Consider the following 16,307-nt stretch of genomic DNA (forward strand, 5'->3'; position numbering starts at 1 on the left):
ATTTAACACATATTTACGATATATCGATTCAAAGCAAATTTTACCACAGATCTTGTCTTAACACGAGATCTGGATTTAATAGGGGAATCCTCTTTGATAAACACTGTTTGTTTTGGATTATTGTTTGAGTGAACTTTAAATAACAAGATAAAGATAACATATTTTACACTTTAAATGTGGAACTTACAATTTCTACATGGGCAACAATTATGATGATCTTGAAGGCCGTACTTTGATCTATAATGACAAATTATAACTTGGATGAAGTCTAGTTCTCATTGGCACTCATACCACATCTTCTTGTATCTATCTTACCGAAAAATTGGATATGTGAACTTTTAATTGTTTCATATTTTTCATGAGGCCTTTTATATTAGCTGAAAAAAATATAGCCTATGGTTTTGTTGAAGTCTGTATGGTAAACAATAGTATGTTATATCCATGTCATTTGAACTCTTGTCTCACTAGCAATCATAGAACCTGAATTAGTTTCCATATAGACAGCAACCAACAACAAGAGACAAACAGCAGAGACCAAATATTGGATTTATCAAATGAGACAGTAAACTCAGCAACAGAAACAACCAAAACACATCCAGATTTGCACTATGCAATAAAAATTAATACAATTTGGGAATGATGTAAAAACTATTTTATTAATTATTTTATTTTTATTTTTATAATTATGATACATATAAGCAGAGGCGGATTTACAAGGTTTTTCATGGGGGCCGGGACCCCCCTTTTGTGGGGAAAAAATTGGTTGATTATATAGGGATCACTGGAGCATAATTGGAGCGGCCCCGTTCTTAGGCAGTCAATCATCAGGGCCCTCTCTTATAAAATTTCTGGATCCGCCACTGATAAGTTAATGATTGCTGCCATACTTTTTATAAAATATGAATTTAATTTTATAAGAGACAATTCTAACTATGAATTTTATCTAGTCTAAAAATTTTAAAAGATATTTTTCTTCACATTTTACTATACTATAAAATGTTAACGGGCCGTTATCTGTAAACTGTAAACCTATAGAACACCAATAACTGTGCTTCTTAAGTTCATCATTAAATTGCAATTGGAATTTAAAAATCAGCTTTAAATTATTCAAATTCATGCAACTATTTGAAAATTACATTAATCTTTTGTGTATGATTATAATGGGTTTCTCTCAAATATCTGAAGTCGGAAACCTCACCCCAAAACATCAATTTTTAATGGTGTACAGAAACAAAGACGCTGGGAAAATATCCTTAGTTTTGATGATCGATTTCTAAAGATGGTATCTCCCTGGAGAAATCATCTATTATTAAGGGTAAATATCCATGGATTCAAACACAATCAAGATCGTAACCCAATCTCACATTGGGTCTTCTTTATTGTTGACCTAACCCCACCCCTTTCTATACAAACCCACGTACACCTATTGTCAGGCTTACTTTAAACATTATCGATCTCTACATCTATTAAGAGATTGAAAAATCGAGTTTTTACAAAGATAGACATGAAAATATTAAGGATAAAACATAGATTGAAAATATGAAGAATAAAAGACAGATAAACAGTCCAAGTAATGAATTGAGGGCTTATAATACTATAAAGATAATCGTGAACAAATTGATTTTTAGTGTGTACCTATGTTTTAACCCCTTGTGATGATCAGAAACAGAGTATTTGATTAAATCCTTTGATTGTAAACTGTAAAGGCAGGCTTTATTAGGAATATCAGAAAGATAAGCACTAAATTTAATATGAATTTGTAACATATACAAAATATTTCATTAATTTATTGAATTTACCAGCCAAATTCATTTCATTTTGCAATGAATTCAATATAAATTGTAAACTTATACAAAATATCTCGACTATTCTCGTGATAGAATTTTGGTTTATTTTCTCTAATGAATAAAGAAAACAGTATAAAATATTGAACATAATAGACTTTTTTTTATGAAATACCTAAAAAAAAAAAAAAATCATTTCAGGGCCTTTTATAGCTGACTATACTTCATGGGTTTTGCTCATTATTAAAGACTGTCAATAAATTATGGTGTAGTTGCTATTTACATGCACATCATTGGTCACTGGTGGATAGTTTTCTCATTGGCCCTCAAACCATATCTCCTTACAATTTTTTGTACTATACTATTGGTCTTCCTAATCTAAACATAAAATATTCTGGACTTAGCAAACAAAATCAATCAATTGATTGATCGACCAATTCAATTCAAAATGAAAATATAATACCTACAAAAAAATACAAAACAGTTTGTTCATCCTTGTAAAAATATAAATAACTTATGACAACAGAATAACAGTGAGTAATTTTACGTAACATGATGCAATCCTCTTACATTATTAATTATATGACAACACCTTTTTTTGCCCATTGGGAAATTACATACAATAGCAAGATGGCGTAACAATATGTCTCAACAATACCTATATTAATTATGTAGCAATGAGATAATTCAATGGAAAACTTATCTGTGTCAAATGACAGCTGTATGGATAAGTTACATATAAATTTAGGAAATTACATTTTTTTATTTTGTATTTTTTAAAGGCATTTATATGATATAGCCAAGATAGCTGAAAATAGACACAACATCAATGTTCCAACCCTGTTTAATAAATGCTTCCATTAGTGCAGCCTGATACCACCGCAGAGGTAGAACCCTGAACAGTTGGGGAAAATTTGGACACAATATTTAAACTGTCTAAATTTGGATTGTGAAAAAAAAATTATGAATCCCTTAAAAAAAATTAGAACCCCCCCCACCCACTTTTCGAAACCCCTCCTTTGGAACAATAACCCAAAAACTCGATCCCAGCCTTTCCTTTCTGGTATGGAACCTTGTAGTACAATTTCAGAGAGATCCATACACTGAAACACAAGTTATTGTCTGGAAACTAGAAAATGCTTGTTTTTGGTCCCTTTTGGGCCCCTAATTCCTAAACTGTTGAGACCATCATCCCCATAATCAATCCCAATCTGCCTTTTGTGGTAGTGAACCTTCTTAAACAATTTCATAGAGATCCTTTCACTTAAATTAAAGTTATTGTCCATAAACCAATGTGTCTTCGGACGATGATGACGCTGCATGAGTGAGTGAGTATTAAACAGACGACATCATACCATTATACGATTCCAAAACTTTTTTTGCAGTCGTATAAAAAGGCATGGTGTGAACGGGGTAATAGTTTGATCGCCTATAAGTTCATCATTATTTGATGCTTATTCTTTGACCTTAACAAGGTCATATCCTGTACATTAACCCTTAAATAGTATACACACAAAAATAAAATCATCAACTAATATATATCCTTGTTTTCAAAATTCCAATAGGGAACATACTTTTTATAATTGTATAAATAAACCAATTTATCAAGACGTTTCGGCCATTGGCCTTCTTCAGTTCTTTATTTTTCCTCTCAACTACATGGCTGATTGAAAACAAAATGTCAGCCATGTAGTTGAGAGGAAAAATAAAGAACTGAAGAAGGCCAATGGCCGAAACGTCTTGATAAATTGGTTTATTTATACAACTAATATATATATAGTCCCTTTTTACTAAATATAAAAAATTGTCCCTATGTGCCTGAATTAAAATTTCACTACTGGTCTAAATCATTTTTAACTGGCCTAGTAACTGACAGTGTAGAACTAAGCAGTTGGAATCCAGTGTACTATCTTGATAAAATTATACCCATTATTTTGCTTGGCCTATTGTTTTATGTATCATCTATTCCTTGATAAAATTATACCCATTATTTTACTTGGCCTATTGTTTTATGTATCATCTATTCCAAATCCTTTCATACTTTGATCGACTACGTACATCATCATTTGTAAATTTTTAATTTATTGCATGATAGATCTCCATCAGGAGCTGAATAACTTTGTATAGATCAAAGCGGAATACATTTTGTGCAGCTATAAAACTTAAATGAACAATACATACATAATGTATTCATATCATTTGTTCTGGTAGCCATTTTTTTATTACTTTTATTACTGATTTGTTCCATACGCCTGGCAACCACATGCAGAAATTGATCACATGACTTGGTATCATTTTTAATATATATGATAATACATTTTTATTTTACACTGTCAAGGAAACATGCTTTTTTCTACACATATGTCATTGTATGTGGTGTGATGTTCTACACATATGTGGTGTGATGCTGCTGCACATGTGTCAGGGTCTAGAAAAGGGGGAGGGTCCTTCAATTCTTTTTTCTTTAATTTTTAAGCCATTTTACTCTATTGTGTATAAGTTTTGTATTAGCTATAAAACCAGGATAAATCTATTTTCTTCATAAAGAAATGCCTGTACCAAATCAGGAATATGCCATTTGTTTCCATTCTTTTGATTTTGTGACCTGATAACGAACTTTCCTTTTTTAATTTTCTTTGAAGTTTGGTTATATTTTTGTAATTTTCTTTGGAGTGTGGTATTTTTGTAATTTTCATTTTTTTATACCCTTTATTCTTAAAATGACATATTTTAGCACCAAATTATTTTGTATTCTTTATTTATTTGGCATGTTATTTCTCTATTCTTTATATTTTATGCCATTTTCTGCACTTTTTGACAATCAATCTCTATTTTGTAAACCCAGGGGTTACCCAGTCCAGGCCCCCATGTTTGTGTGTCCATCTTGTTTGTGTTTTATTTTTTCTGTCACTGTTTTTCATACCCATATAACTTGTTTTAATTTCAGCATCAAGATTTACTCTCCAGTCAAGCATGCAAACAAATGGTTTAGAATAAAAGGAAGCATGCAGTCATCAACATTTATTGGTTTAGAATAAAAGGGAGCATGCAGTCATCAACATTTATTCCAACAGTAACATAACGCATGCAGTAATACAACAAGATTCAGATCATTCTGTACCAGAAATGAAAACTTTATATTATACCAGCCCTTATAGATCAATTCTTTTTTTCTGTCATGATACTACAGCTTAGTACCCAGGAGTCGGTTTGACGAAAAAACATAGGACTAAGATCAGTCGTTAGTATACTGAATTGTTCATGACTTAAGATCAATCTTAGTCATAAGTATTTTAGTGAAACCAATTCCAGACTTTTTGGATATGAATTTTTCTAATTCAAGGGGTTAGGTAGGAATCAATTGCAATAATTGTACAAAGGTCCAATCTAAGGATTTTATAGAAGTGTATACTTCTTTAGGTGAAAGTTATAAGGGGAGGGGAAACAACCACAAAGTTCAACTTAAATTGGAAATGTTTAAAATATAATCTGATATTAAATCTTTAGTTCCTAAGTTTTTCTAATGCATTATCTATCCCTATAGAATTTGGCCAACAATATAAAAAAAAGTCAACAGCTTTTCTAAGTGCTACAAATTGGTGATGCTTATATTGAATTTAACTGCAATTGAAAATATAAACTGATGATCCTTGACCCGTTTTCATCCAGTAAATCAAGTGACCATTTAATTTTTTTTCTTTGCAAATATTTTCATTAAAGAAATCAGATTTCCTGTCAATTATTTTGGACTCAGTTTAAAATTACTCTATCCTCCCACTAAAGAAACAAATCTGTTTTCTTTGTTTAATTAAGAGGTGGTATGCAAATGCAGTTCAAGTACTTTTAAAATATGAAAAGAACCATTTTAAACTAAAATGTTTTTAATTGCCCAAAGTCTGAAACTTTAAAATTGAAAAATTTATTTCAAGTCTCCAAATTAGAATTCTGATGCAAAATTGAGCACCAGTTCATAAAATTGACCATGAATACTAATGGATGAATAATGGCAAGATTTCATTTCTGTTACTAAAAGTACAAGTAACAATAAACAACTTCATTTCCCACCTTTAGACGAATTGGAGGCAGATCCTATACAAGAATCACTTAATCGACTCGCTACTTCTAGACTGTCATTATTTCTACTATTATTTTTTTCTATATGAGGCGATTTTTGTTTATCACAACCACCATGTTGAAGTCCATTACTGAAATGTTTCTTTCCATCATTTTTTTTCTCTATATGAGGGGAATCCTTGTTATCACAGCCAGCTTTCATTGAGTCACCATTTTTCAGTTCAGAACTGAAATCTTTCTTTCCTTCACCATTTTTCAGATCATTACTGAAATCTTTCTTTCCATCAACATTTTTCTGTTCGATGATAAAATCTTTCTTTTCTTCATTTTGCTTTTCAACCTGAAATTCATTCAGCAAACTTGTCTCACTCTGTTGAAGATCTAAACCTTGACTTTTACTTTTATCAACTCCTTGGGGACTTTTTCTAGAAGGACTTTTTTTACACGATTCAATACTGTTTTGAGAGTAATCTTTTTCCTGAGTACTTTGCGAGTTGTGAGTTGTCTGCTCTTGGTCAATGGCGTCCGCTGCTTCATCATCTTCAGTAATTTCCTCATTATTGTCTTCTCCTTCATCTAAATCGTCTTCATCTTCATCGTCATCATCTTCAATTTGATCCTCTTCCCCTTCGTCATCCCCATCATCAGGATCATCGTCAGGTTCATTGACCACTTCATCTGCACCTTGGTCTACCTGTTGCCCAGCCTGATCACTTGCCTGTTGTTGATCGGTGCCTTCTTTTTCTTTTTTCTGAGCCTCTTTGAAAATGGACTTCTTCCCTGGTTTAAACTTTGATCTTTTCCACTTGTGTTCTGGGCAGTAACTGAAAGATTCAAAATATAAAACATTTGAATATGATTTAAATAATGAAGTTTTCTTTTTTCTTTTTAGGATGAAAAGTTAAGTTTCTTTCATACAGCAAGCAACTAAACAAATAAAAAATATACTTTTACACTAGTAATTTTTGGGGCCCTTTATAGCTTGCTGTTTGGTGTGAGCCAAGGCTCAGTGTTGAAGGCGGTACCTTGACATATAATGGTTTATTTTTATAAATTGTTACTTGGATGGAGAGTTGTCTCATTGGCACTCATACCACATCTTCCTATATCTATTTGTAAGAACAAAAATTGGCTTGATTGAGGATATGGTAAAGAGTGTTTCCTTTTCCAATCTTTCTAAAAAAAAGTCTTTCACTTACAATGATCAAATAATAAGCAAGTGAACTTATTTAACCTTATAAACAGAGATTCATGCTGAGTTCACACGTAATTCGAATTCAATTCCCATTAACTTATGAGTTTCAATTAGTTTAATTCTAAACGTTTTACGTCCTTAAACGTCAATTCTAATTCGGATTGCTATGCACGTTAAATTCTTTAAACTGTCCAAATGACGTTAACTTTAAATGCATATAAACTAAAGCGTATTTCTAATGCAAATTGCATAATTCGCCAATTCGAATCAATTCTAATTAAAAAAGAAGAGTGTGTGAACGGGAATGTGAACGAGGCATGAAAGTCCAGAACTTCCAAGTTCAAATTGAAATCATAAAACAGAGATTGCAAATCATAAACCACTAGATTGAAAATGCTGAACCAGTGAGAGATAAATAAGATTTTTTTCAAAGCTAACAAAATTTCAGACTTTAAGTTTGACTGATACAAACTGTTACCTCAGCACAATTCATTTGATCTTTTTGATATATCTGATACAAGGAAACAGTTATAATGATCAGTTTTATACAAATTTCCTTAAAAAATATGATACTTGAGCTAAAAGACCTGAAGAAAATTACAATTCATTATAAGAAATCCTAGATTTAAGTGCTTGACAAGGATCTTATTCCGGTTTTTAATTTGTCTGAGTGAATTATATTTTTTTTTATCTTCCATGAGATGGATCAGATGGAAAAGATCTATTTGTAAAAATATACCATAACTAAATTAATTGTGGTGAACTTCAGTAGCATCTGTAAATTCTATTCATAAAAATGTTCATCAAATCTTTCCAATATCATGGCAGCCATTTTTTATTGGTAGATCGAGGAAGCCCATGAGTACTCAGAGGGAATTTTACAACCTTCAGGAGAATAACAGGCAATCCATAGTTGTCGACAATGAAGCATGAAGCAGAAAACACCTCCCCACAAGTAGATGTCAAACACCCCACCTTAGAGTTGACAGGCTAGTGCTCCCTGTAGATGATGGAGCAGAAAACACCTCACCACAAGTAGATGTCAAACACCCCACCTCAGAGTTGACAGACTAGTGCTCCCTGTAGATGATGGAGCAGAAAACACCTCACCACAAGTAGATGTCAAACACCCCACCTCAGAGTTGACAGACTAGTGCTCCCTGTAGATGATGGAGAAGAAAACACCTCACCACAAGTAGATGTCAAACACCCCACCTCAGAGTTGACAGACTAGTGCTCCCTGTAGATGATGGAGCAGAAAACACCTCACCACAAGTAGATGTCAAACACCCCACCTCAGAGTTGACAGACTAGTGCTCCCTGTAGATGATGGAGCAGAACACACCTCATCACAAGTAGATGTCAAACACCCCACCTCAGAGTTGACAGACTAGTGCTCCCTGTAGATGATGGAGCAGAACACACCTCACCACAAGTAGATGTCAAACACCCCACCTCAGAGTTGACAGGCTAGTGCTTCCTGTAGATGATGGAGCAGAAAACACCTCACCACAAGTAGATGTCAAACACCCCACCTCAGAGTTGACAGACTAGTGCTCCCTGTAGATGATGGAGCAGAAAACACCTCACCACAAGTAAATGTCAAACACCCCACCTCAGAGTTGACAGACTAGTGCTCCCTGTAGATGATGGAGCAGAAAACACCTCACCACAAGTAGATGTCAAACACCCCACCTCAGAGTTGACAGACTAGTGCTCCCTGTAGATGATGGAGCAGAAAACACCTCACCATAAGTAGATGTCAAACACCCCACCTCAGAGTTGACAGACTAGTGCTCCCTGTAGATGAATATGATGGAGCAGAAAACACCTCACCACAAGTAGATGTCAAACACCCCACCTCAGAGTTGACAGGCTAGTGCTCCCTGTAGATGATGGAGCAGAACACACCTCATCACAAGTAGATGTCATACACCCCACCTCAGAGTTGACAGGCTAGTGCTTCCTGTAGATGATGGAGCTGAAAACACCTCACCACAAGTAGATGTCAAACACCCCACCTCACAGTTGACAGGCTAGTGCTTCCTGTAGATGATGGAGCTGAAAACACCTCACCACAAGTAGATGTCAAACACCCCACCTCAGAGTTGACAGGCTTGTTCTTTCGGTAGATGATGGAGCAGAACACACCTCACCACAAGTAGATGTCAATCACCCCACCTCAGAGTTGACAGGCTAGTGCTCCCTGTAGATGATTGAGCAGAACACATCTCACCACAAGTAGATGTCAAACACCCCACCTCAGAGTTGACAGGCTAGTGCTCCCTGTAGATGATGGAGCAGAAAACACCTCACCACAAGTAGATGTCAAACACCCCACCTCAGAGTTGACAGACTAGTGCTCCCTGTAGATGATGGAGCAGAACACACCTCATCACAAGTAGATGTCAAACACCCCACCTCAGAGTTGACAGACTAGTGCTCCCTGTAGATGATGAAGCAGAACACACCTCACCACAAGTAGATGTCAAACACCCCACCTCAGAGTTGACAGGCTAGTGCTTCCTGTAGATGATGGAGCAGAAAACACCTCACCACAAGTAGATGTCAAACACCCCACCTCAGAGTTGACAGACTAGTGCTCCCTGTAGATGATGGAGCAGAAAACACCTCACCACAAGTAGATGTCAAACACCCCACCTCAGAGTTGACAGACTAGTGCTCCCTGTAGATGATGGAGCAGAAAACACCTCACCACAAGTAGATGTCAAACACCCCACCTCAGAGTTGACAGACTAGTGCTTCCTGTAGATGATGGAGCAGAAAACACCTCACCACAAGTAGATGTCAAACACCCCACCTCAGAGTTGACAGACTAGTGCTCCCTGTAGATGATGGAGCAGAAAACACCTCACCACAAGTAGATGTCAAACACCCCACCTCAGAGTTGACAGGCTAGTGCTCCCTGTAGATGATGGAGCAGAACACACCTCATCACAAGTAGATGTCAAACACCCCACCTCAGAGTTGACAGGCTAGTGCTTCCTGTAGATGATGGAGCTGAAAACACCTCACCACAAGTAGATGTCAAACACCCCACCTCAGAGTTGACAGGCTAGTGCTTCCTGTAGATGATGGAGAAGAAAACACCTCACCACAAGTAGATGTCAAACACCCCACCTCAGAGTTGACAGACTAGTGCTCCCTGTAGATGATGGAGCAGAAAACACCTCACCACAAGTAGATGTCAAACACCCCACCTCAGAGTTGACAGACTAGTGCTCCCTGTAGATGATGGAGCAGAAAACACCTCACCACAAGTAGATGTCAAACACCCCACCTCAGAGTTGACAGACTAGTGCTCCCTGTAGATGATGGAGCAGAAAACACCTCACCACAAGTAGATGTCAAACACCCCACCTCAGAGTTGACAGACTAGTGCTCCCTGTAGATGATGGAGCAGAAAACACCTCACCACAAGTAGATGTCAAACACCCCACCTCAGAGTTGACAGGCTAGTGCTCCCTGTAGATGATGGAGCAGAACACACCTCATCACAAGTAGATGTCAAACACCCCACCTCAGAGTTGACAGGCTAGTGCTTCCTGTAGATGATGGAGCTGAAAACACCTCACCACAAGTAGATGTCAAACACCCCACCTCAGAGTTGACAGGCTAGTGCTTCCTGTAGATGATGGAGCTGAAAACACCTCACCACAAGTAGATGTCAAACACCCAACCTCAGAGTTGACAGGCTAGTTCTTCCTGTAGATGATGGAGCAGAACACACCTCACCACAAGTAGATGTCAATCACCCCACCTCAGAGTTGACAGGCTAGTGCTCCCTGTAGATGATGGAGCAGAACACATCTCACCACAAGTAGATGTCAAACACCCCACCTCAGAGTTGACAGGCTAGTGTAGATGAACTACTTAGACCAAATACTCATTTTTCATGTCATATCTAAATATCTTATAGGCTGACTATACTGTATAATTTTTTTTCTCCTTGTTGAATGATGTACAGTTGTCTATAATAGCTTACATGATGACCACTTTATGTGAACTTTGGTAGATAGTTGTCTCATTGGCAATCATACCACATCTTATTATTTTATACATTATTGCGAGATCACTTAAAGCCTTTGTGAATAAGTAAACAAAGATCTGCCATTAGTGATAAAAGCAAATAAATGCATGCAAAGTTTAAAATTTACTGCATGTTAATGCACTTTATCAAAACCCATTATCATTTTAGAAGAGTACTAAATCTGGCCACCCATAAGATCTCATCGATAGTGAATGAAAAATCATTTCCAACCAATGAATAAATTGAATACACTATAATCTGCATGTAATCGTGAATTTCTGCAAAAAGCCCTGCTCTTCTATTTTTAAACACTCCTTACAAACTTTCAAAAGGGTATTAAATGCCTTACTGCATCATAAATAGACTTCAAAAACTTTTTGTTGGCTCGTCATCTTAAGTTTTTTACATAAATTATAAAACCACAAAATTCCATTTTTAATTTTACTATCTTCCATAAAATGACTATCACTATTTATCCCAAATCTTCCATAAAAGTATTTATTAATTCTTGTTTCCTCAATACCTTTCGTGTTGAACTTGAGCGATCAAAGAATTTTAACACTCAAAGAGATTTATGGGTGAATTATAACTCTAAAGGACTTTTATTTTCTCCTTTTGTGGAGACTTCAATATCGTTCTGTTTCTCTCTAGATAGTACATGAATAGAAGGTACACTTCAAAGTCCCAATTCACACATGAAATAGAATTAATGATCAATTTCAAATCTACAACCATAAAAGTTAACAAACCCACTAATGCACCCTTTGAGGTCGTATAAGGAGACTAAATTCATTCATAAATTATAAAGAGGGTCTATAAGGTCATTTTTAAGTTCTATGGTGAAAATAGGGCAGTTTTTGTCAACACCTTATAAAAATTCTAATGAGGGGACTGAATTCCTACTAAAAATTATACTGAGGGTCCAACTAGGCCAACTTCAAATAAATTTGTAGAATTATAATGTATTGTCCTACTCAGGCCATGTACAAAGCAAGTGTTCAATCCCATTGTACTCATGCAGTGTAAATGGGCAAAATATTGCAATAACTTGGTTCAGTGCAATATTGCCTGCATTTGGTTTAATATTTAAAATTCTGAATCAACTGTCCAAATTCAGATTTTTTTTTATGTCTGCACCTCAATCATTATATGATATCTGAATAATGGAATGCTTGATACATATGATGTTTTTATATTTTCAAATTCATTTCTTGCCAAACATATTCTGTCACAATTCTTACCATAATTCATAAATATCTAAAACATTACAGTCTCAGATTCGACAATTTGTTCTAAAAGAATACAAATAATCATTCTCCTTTAACATATAAAGTATATATACACATAATAAAAGATATCAATTTACAGCCAATTCTGCTTTGCTTCTTTTAATCATAAACATTGAAATTTAAAAATAATATTTCCATCCTGGAAGACATTTTACCATTATCAAATAGACCCTCTAGGGCCTCATTTCAAAACCCCATATGACCACAAAATTATAAAGATGATAGCACAATTGTTTTCTCATCGTTGTATTGTGACACCGGGGGGCATGGTTCAAATGACAGGTATTTGCGAACAATCCCATATGGATTTGTGATTTTTATAAATATAGTTTTGTAAATATTAAAATCGTTGCTTTTTACCCAGAAGCCACCTTAGGCTTTGCAGAAAACCGAAGAGACCACTTAGCTCTAATGAAATACGAAAACACTAATCAATGAGATCAAACGACCACGGTCTTTCAATTTTATATCAAAAACTACTGCCGTGAGTTCATTGCTCCGTTAGGAATTAAATATTTTCATTTGGAGGAGAAACAATTTTCAAATATTATCAAACATGATAAATATCATAATATTGTATTTCAACAATTAAAAACAAACATTTCAACACTTGATCATGTTCTGTCAATACAAAGTTCATTACACGATGAAACAAATTAAACTTGGTAACACCATCACATATCAATATTTTAAGAATTTAAATTAACCTGAATAAAATTTACTGTTCCAATTTTTTCATGCAAAAAATTTAACGTATTTTTCTTTGGCATTATTCTTCATCAGGTTACCAAATTGAACTAATACATGTTTCCGTGTACTGAAAGGAGCTTTGAAGAGTTAATTAACCATGCACCAACTTATTTATAAAATTTCACAGTGACCAGTTCATAGTTTAGGAAACCAGGGTGTAATAACCAGATTAGTAACATTTCTAATAAGAAAGTGACAGATGTTGGTTATTTGTCATATTTGAAAATGACCACAGCAAAGTTAAAACCCCTTCTTATTGTAGGTAATTAGCTGTTACCTTCTGTAAAAGCAGATGTGACAAATTACCAGTTAACAACTCAGGCCACCTTTTTTACTACTAAACTGCTCTGAATTTTAAAAGCGTAGCAGACGTCACCAAATATCAATAAACATTTAGGCCACCCTTTTTTCTACAGAATTTTTTTTGTAAAAGTAATTTTTGAAACAAATTAAAATTTAATGTTGTTTTTTGTTGTTGCATTGTTGGGTTCTTTCATAAAAAGTCCTCATATTGTCTGTTTGTATTATGCCCCTAGGACTGAAACTAAACTTAATCAAATTTAAGTTAAATATATGTTTAAAAGGCAAACATCTATAATATATAAAGACAATTAGTTATTTTAACAAATTGTGATAATTTTCATTTTTCCATTTTTAGTTCTAGGAAGAAAGATCATTTCTCATATCTCCCTTTAGACTTTATTGACTAAAAATATCAAAAATCAAAGGAATTTTTAATCCTTCTTTAGCAAGAAATTAATTAAGACCTATTTATTTTCCATTAAATTCTATCCCAGGCCAGTTAATACTTAATAATCACGTCCCAAACTAATCGAAGGACAAAGTCCCTTTATCATGACAATCCATTTACTTCAATAGAAACACAGCCTTATCGCAGGTCATCTTTTGTTCAGTCATTGACAACACACTATGTCTAATCCATTATAAATCAGTTAAATCTGACAATTTCATTAACAAACCCATCATGGTCAAACTTATTCCCTTATGAAGGCGAGGCTGTTATCTGTCAAATGTCCAGTGTCTACCTGAGGACAGGTGCAAACGATGGTCACTATGATAATAAGGATGACCCACTACTTTTCACCTGCAGGCAAAACATTTTACAGTCAATTAAATCTGACTGGTCAAAAATAATTATCTTTTACCCATAGGCTGGAGTTTTCATGGTCAATTAATCGTAGTGGTCAAAATATTATTGAAACAATTAGTATTACTAGCTTATTTGTTATATAATTTGTACAAAGTACAAAACATTAGCTGTCCTTGAAAAGTGACAGATAGTAATGCAACTTTAATGTCATTTGTTCTCTAGTTGTGGAGCAGGATCTGCTTACCCTTCCAGAGCACATGAGATCTCCCCCAGTTTCTGGTGGGGGTTCAGGTTGTTTAAGGGTGGTCTTTATTGTCTTTATATTTCTATGTTGTGTTTTGAGTACCATTGTTAATAATGTCTTTTTCTTTTTTAGCCACAGCTTTAATTGTCACTTTATTTTGATTTATGAGTTTTAATGTCCCACTGGTATCTTTCGTCCCTCTTTTATCTCATTGGCAATCATCTTCTTGTTTCTATATTTGTTTAACTAGCAATCATTTGCAGCTGTATGAAAATAAATCTTGGAAATGTGTAAACCAATAGATAGTTACTTCTCTGACTCTCTATGTATCCAGCCGGAGTCTGGGAAATTCAATATGTCTGGAGAAAAACCAATATCAATTCTAGAGATCTTAATGCACTTGTACTATAAATGGACTTGTGTCTGGACAACTGCATTATCGTTATGACTAATCAGATAAAACAAGAATATGTCCAATGTACATGAAAGCCTCACTCTCACTATCATTTTACATTTTTACATATTCACTGGATCGTGAAATTGGGGTCAACTCTAATTTGGCATTAAAATCAGCAGATCATATCATAGCTGGGAACATGGATACATGTACTAAGTTTCAAGTTGATTGGACTTCAACTTCATCAAAACTACCTTGACCGAAAAACTTTAACCAAAAACTTTAACCTGAATCTTGACGGAAGAAACAAAAGGATGCACATACCAAAAAAACATAATGTCCATAGGTGGGGAATACAAATTTATAAGATGTTGTATGATTGATTGCCAAAGAGACAACTGAGACTCACCATTAGAAATAATGACATAGAAATTAACAACTTTAGGTCACTCACAGTACAGCCTTTAATAATGGGCAAAACTCATACCTCATTGCAGGCTATAAAAGACCCTGAAATGGCAAATGTAAAACATTTTAAACAGGAAAATTAAGACCTGATTATGTACAACACAACATTTCACATACATTCTAAATTTTGACTACATGTACTATAGTGGGACATCAGTGCCACACTAGTTTTCCAGGACCCTACACAGCATAGATCTAGGACCCCACTGCATACATCCAGGACCCTTCACTGCATGGATCTAGGACCCTGCACTGCATACATCCAGGACCCTGCACTGCATAGATCTAGGACCCTGCACTGCATACATCCAGGACCCTGCACTGCATAGATCTAGGACCCTGCACTGCATACATCCAGGACCCTGCACTGCATAGATCTAGGACCCTGCACTGCATACATCCAGGACCCTGCACTGCAAACATTCTGGACAAAAATTAAATGCATGATTTGTATAACAATAAATTCATGCAGCCACAGAACTCACTGAGTATCAAGATGATTTTGAAGATAAATTAAAAAGATTTATCAAATCACATCACTCATGATTTTTAATAAAGAAAAGTCATGGGGACATGGATGTCACTGGTTTTGAAGAGGGCTGCATAATAATTCAAAGATACAATTTCTATATCAGATTATCACCACTTTAGTCTATACCAGTGTTCTCCACTTTTTAAGCATTATGGTAATGTGATGCTATAATCTTAAATGTGATGCTATCTGAAGTGGCACCGGTTTCTTATAGATTGTGTTATGGATGTGATGCTATAATTTTTAGAAACAAGACGTTATTTCAATTACCCCTGTTTACTAGAATGCTAAATGAAATATCTGGGGAGAACACTGACTATACTAATGTTGAACCACTATCACTTGTGGCCTACCAAATGGGAATATAAATCTCACTGGATGTCAATGATACTTATAATATATATATACTGTG

At 35.0% G+C, this 16,307-nt stretch overlaps 1 protein-coding gene across 1 annotated transcript in view; it reads right to left on the minus strand.

Moving 5' to 3' along the window:
* LOC139500957 (uncharacterized) overlaps window positions 1-16,307 on the minus strand; it is a gene marked incomplete in the record, with an annotated part of 126,621 nt that overhangs the window by 44,695 nt on the left and 65,619 nt on the right. The window contains 1 exon segment of the mRNA XM_071289887.1: window positions 5,850-6,682. Within this exon segment, the coding sequence (XP_071145988.1) occupies window positions 5,850-6,682 (833 nt within the window).

This window comes from Mytilus edulis, chromosome 13 (genome assembly GCF_963676685.1).
Source record: "Mytilus edulis chromosome 13, xbMytEdul2.2, whole genome shotgun sequence".
NCBI lineage: Eukaryota > Metazoa > Mollusca > Bivalvia > Mytilida > Mytilidae > Mytilus > Mytilus edulis.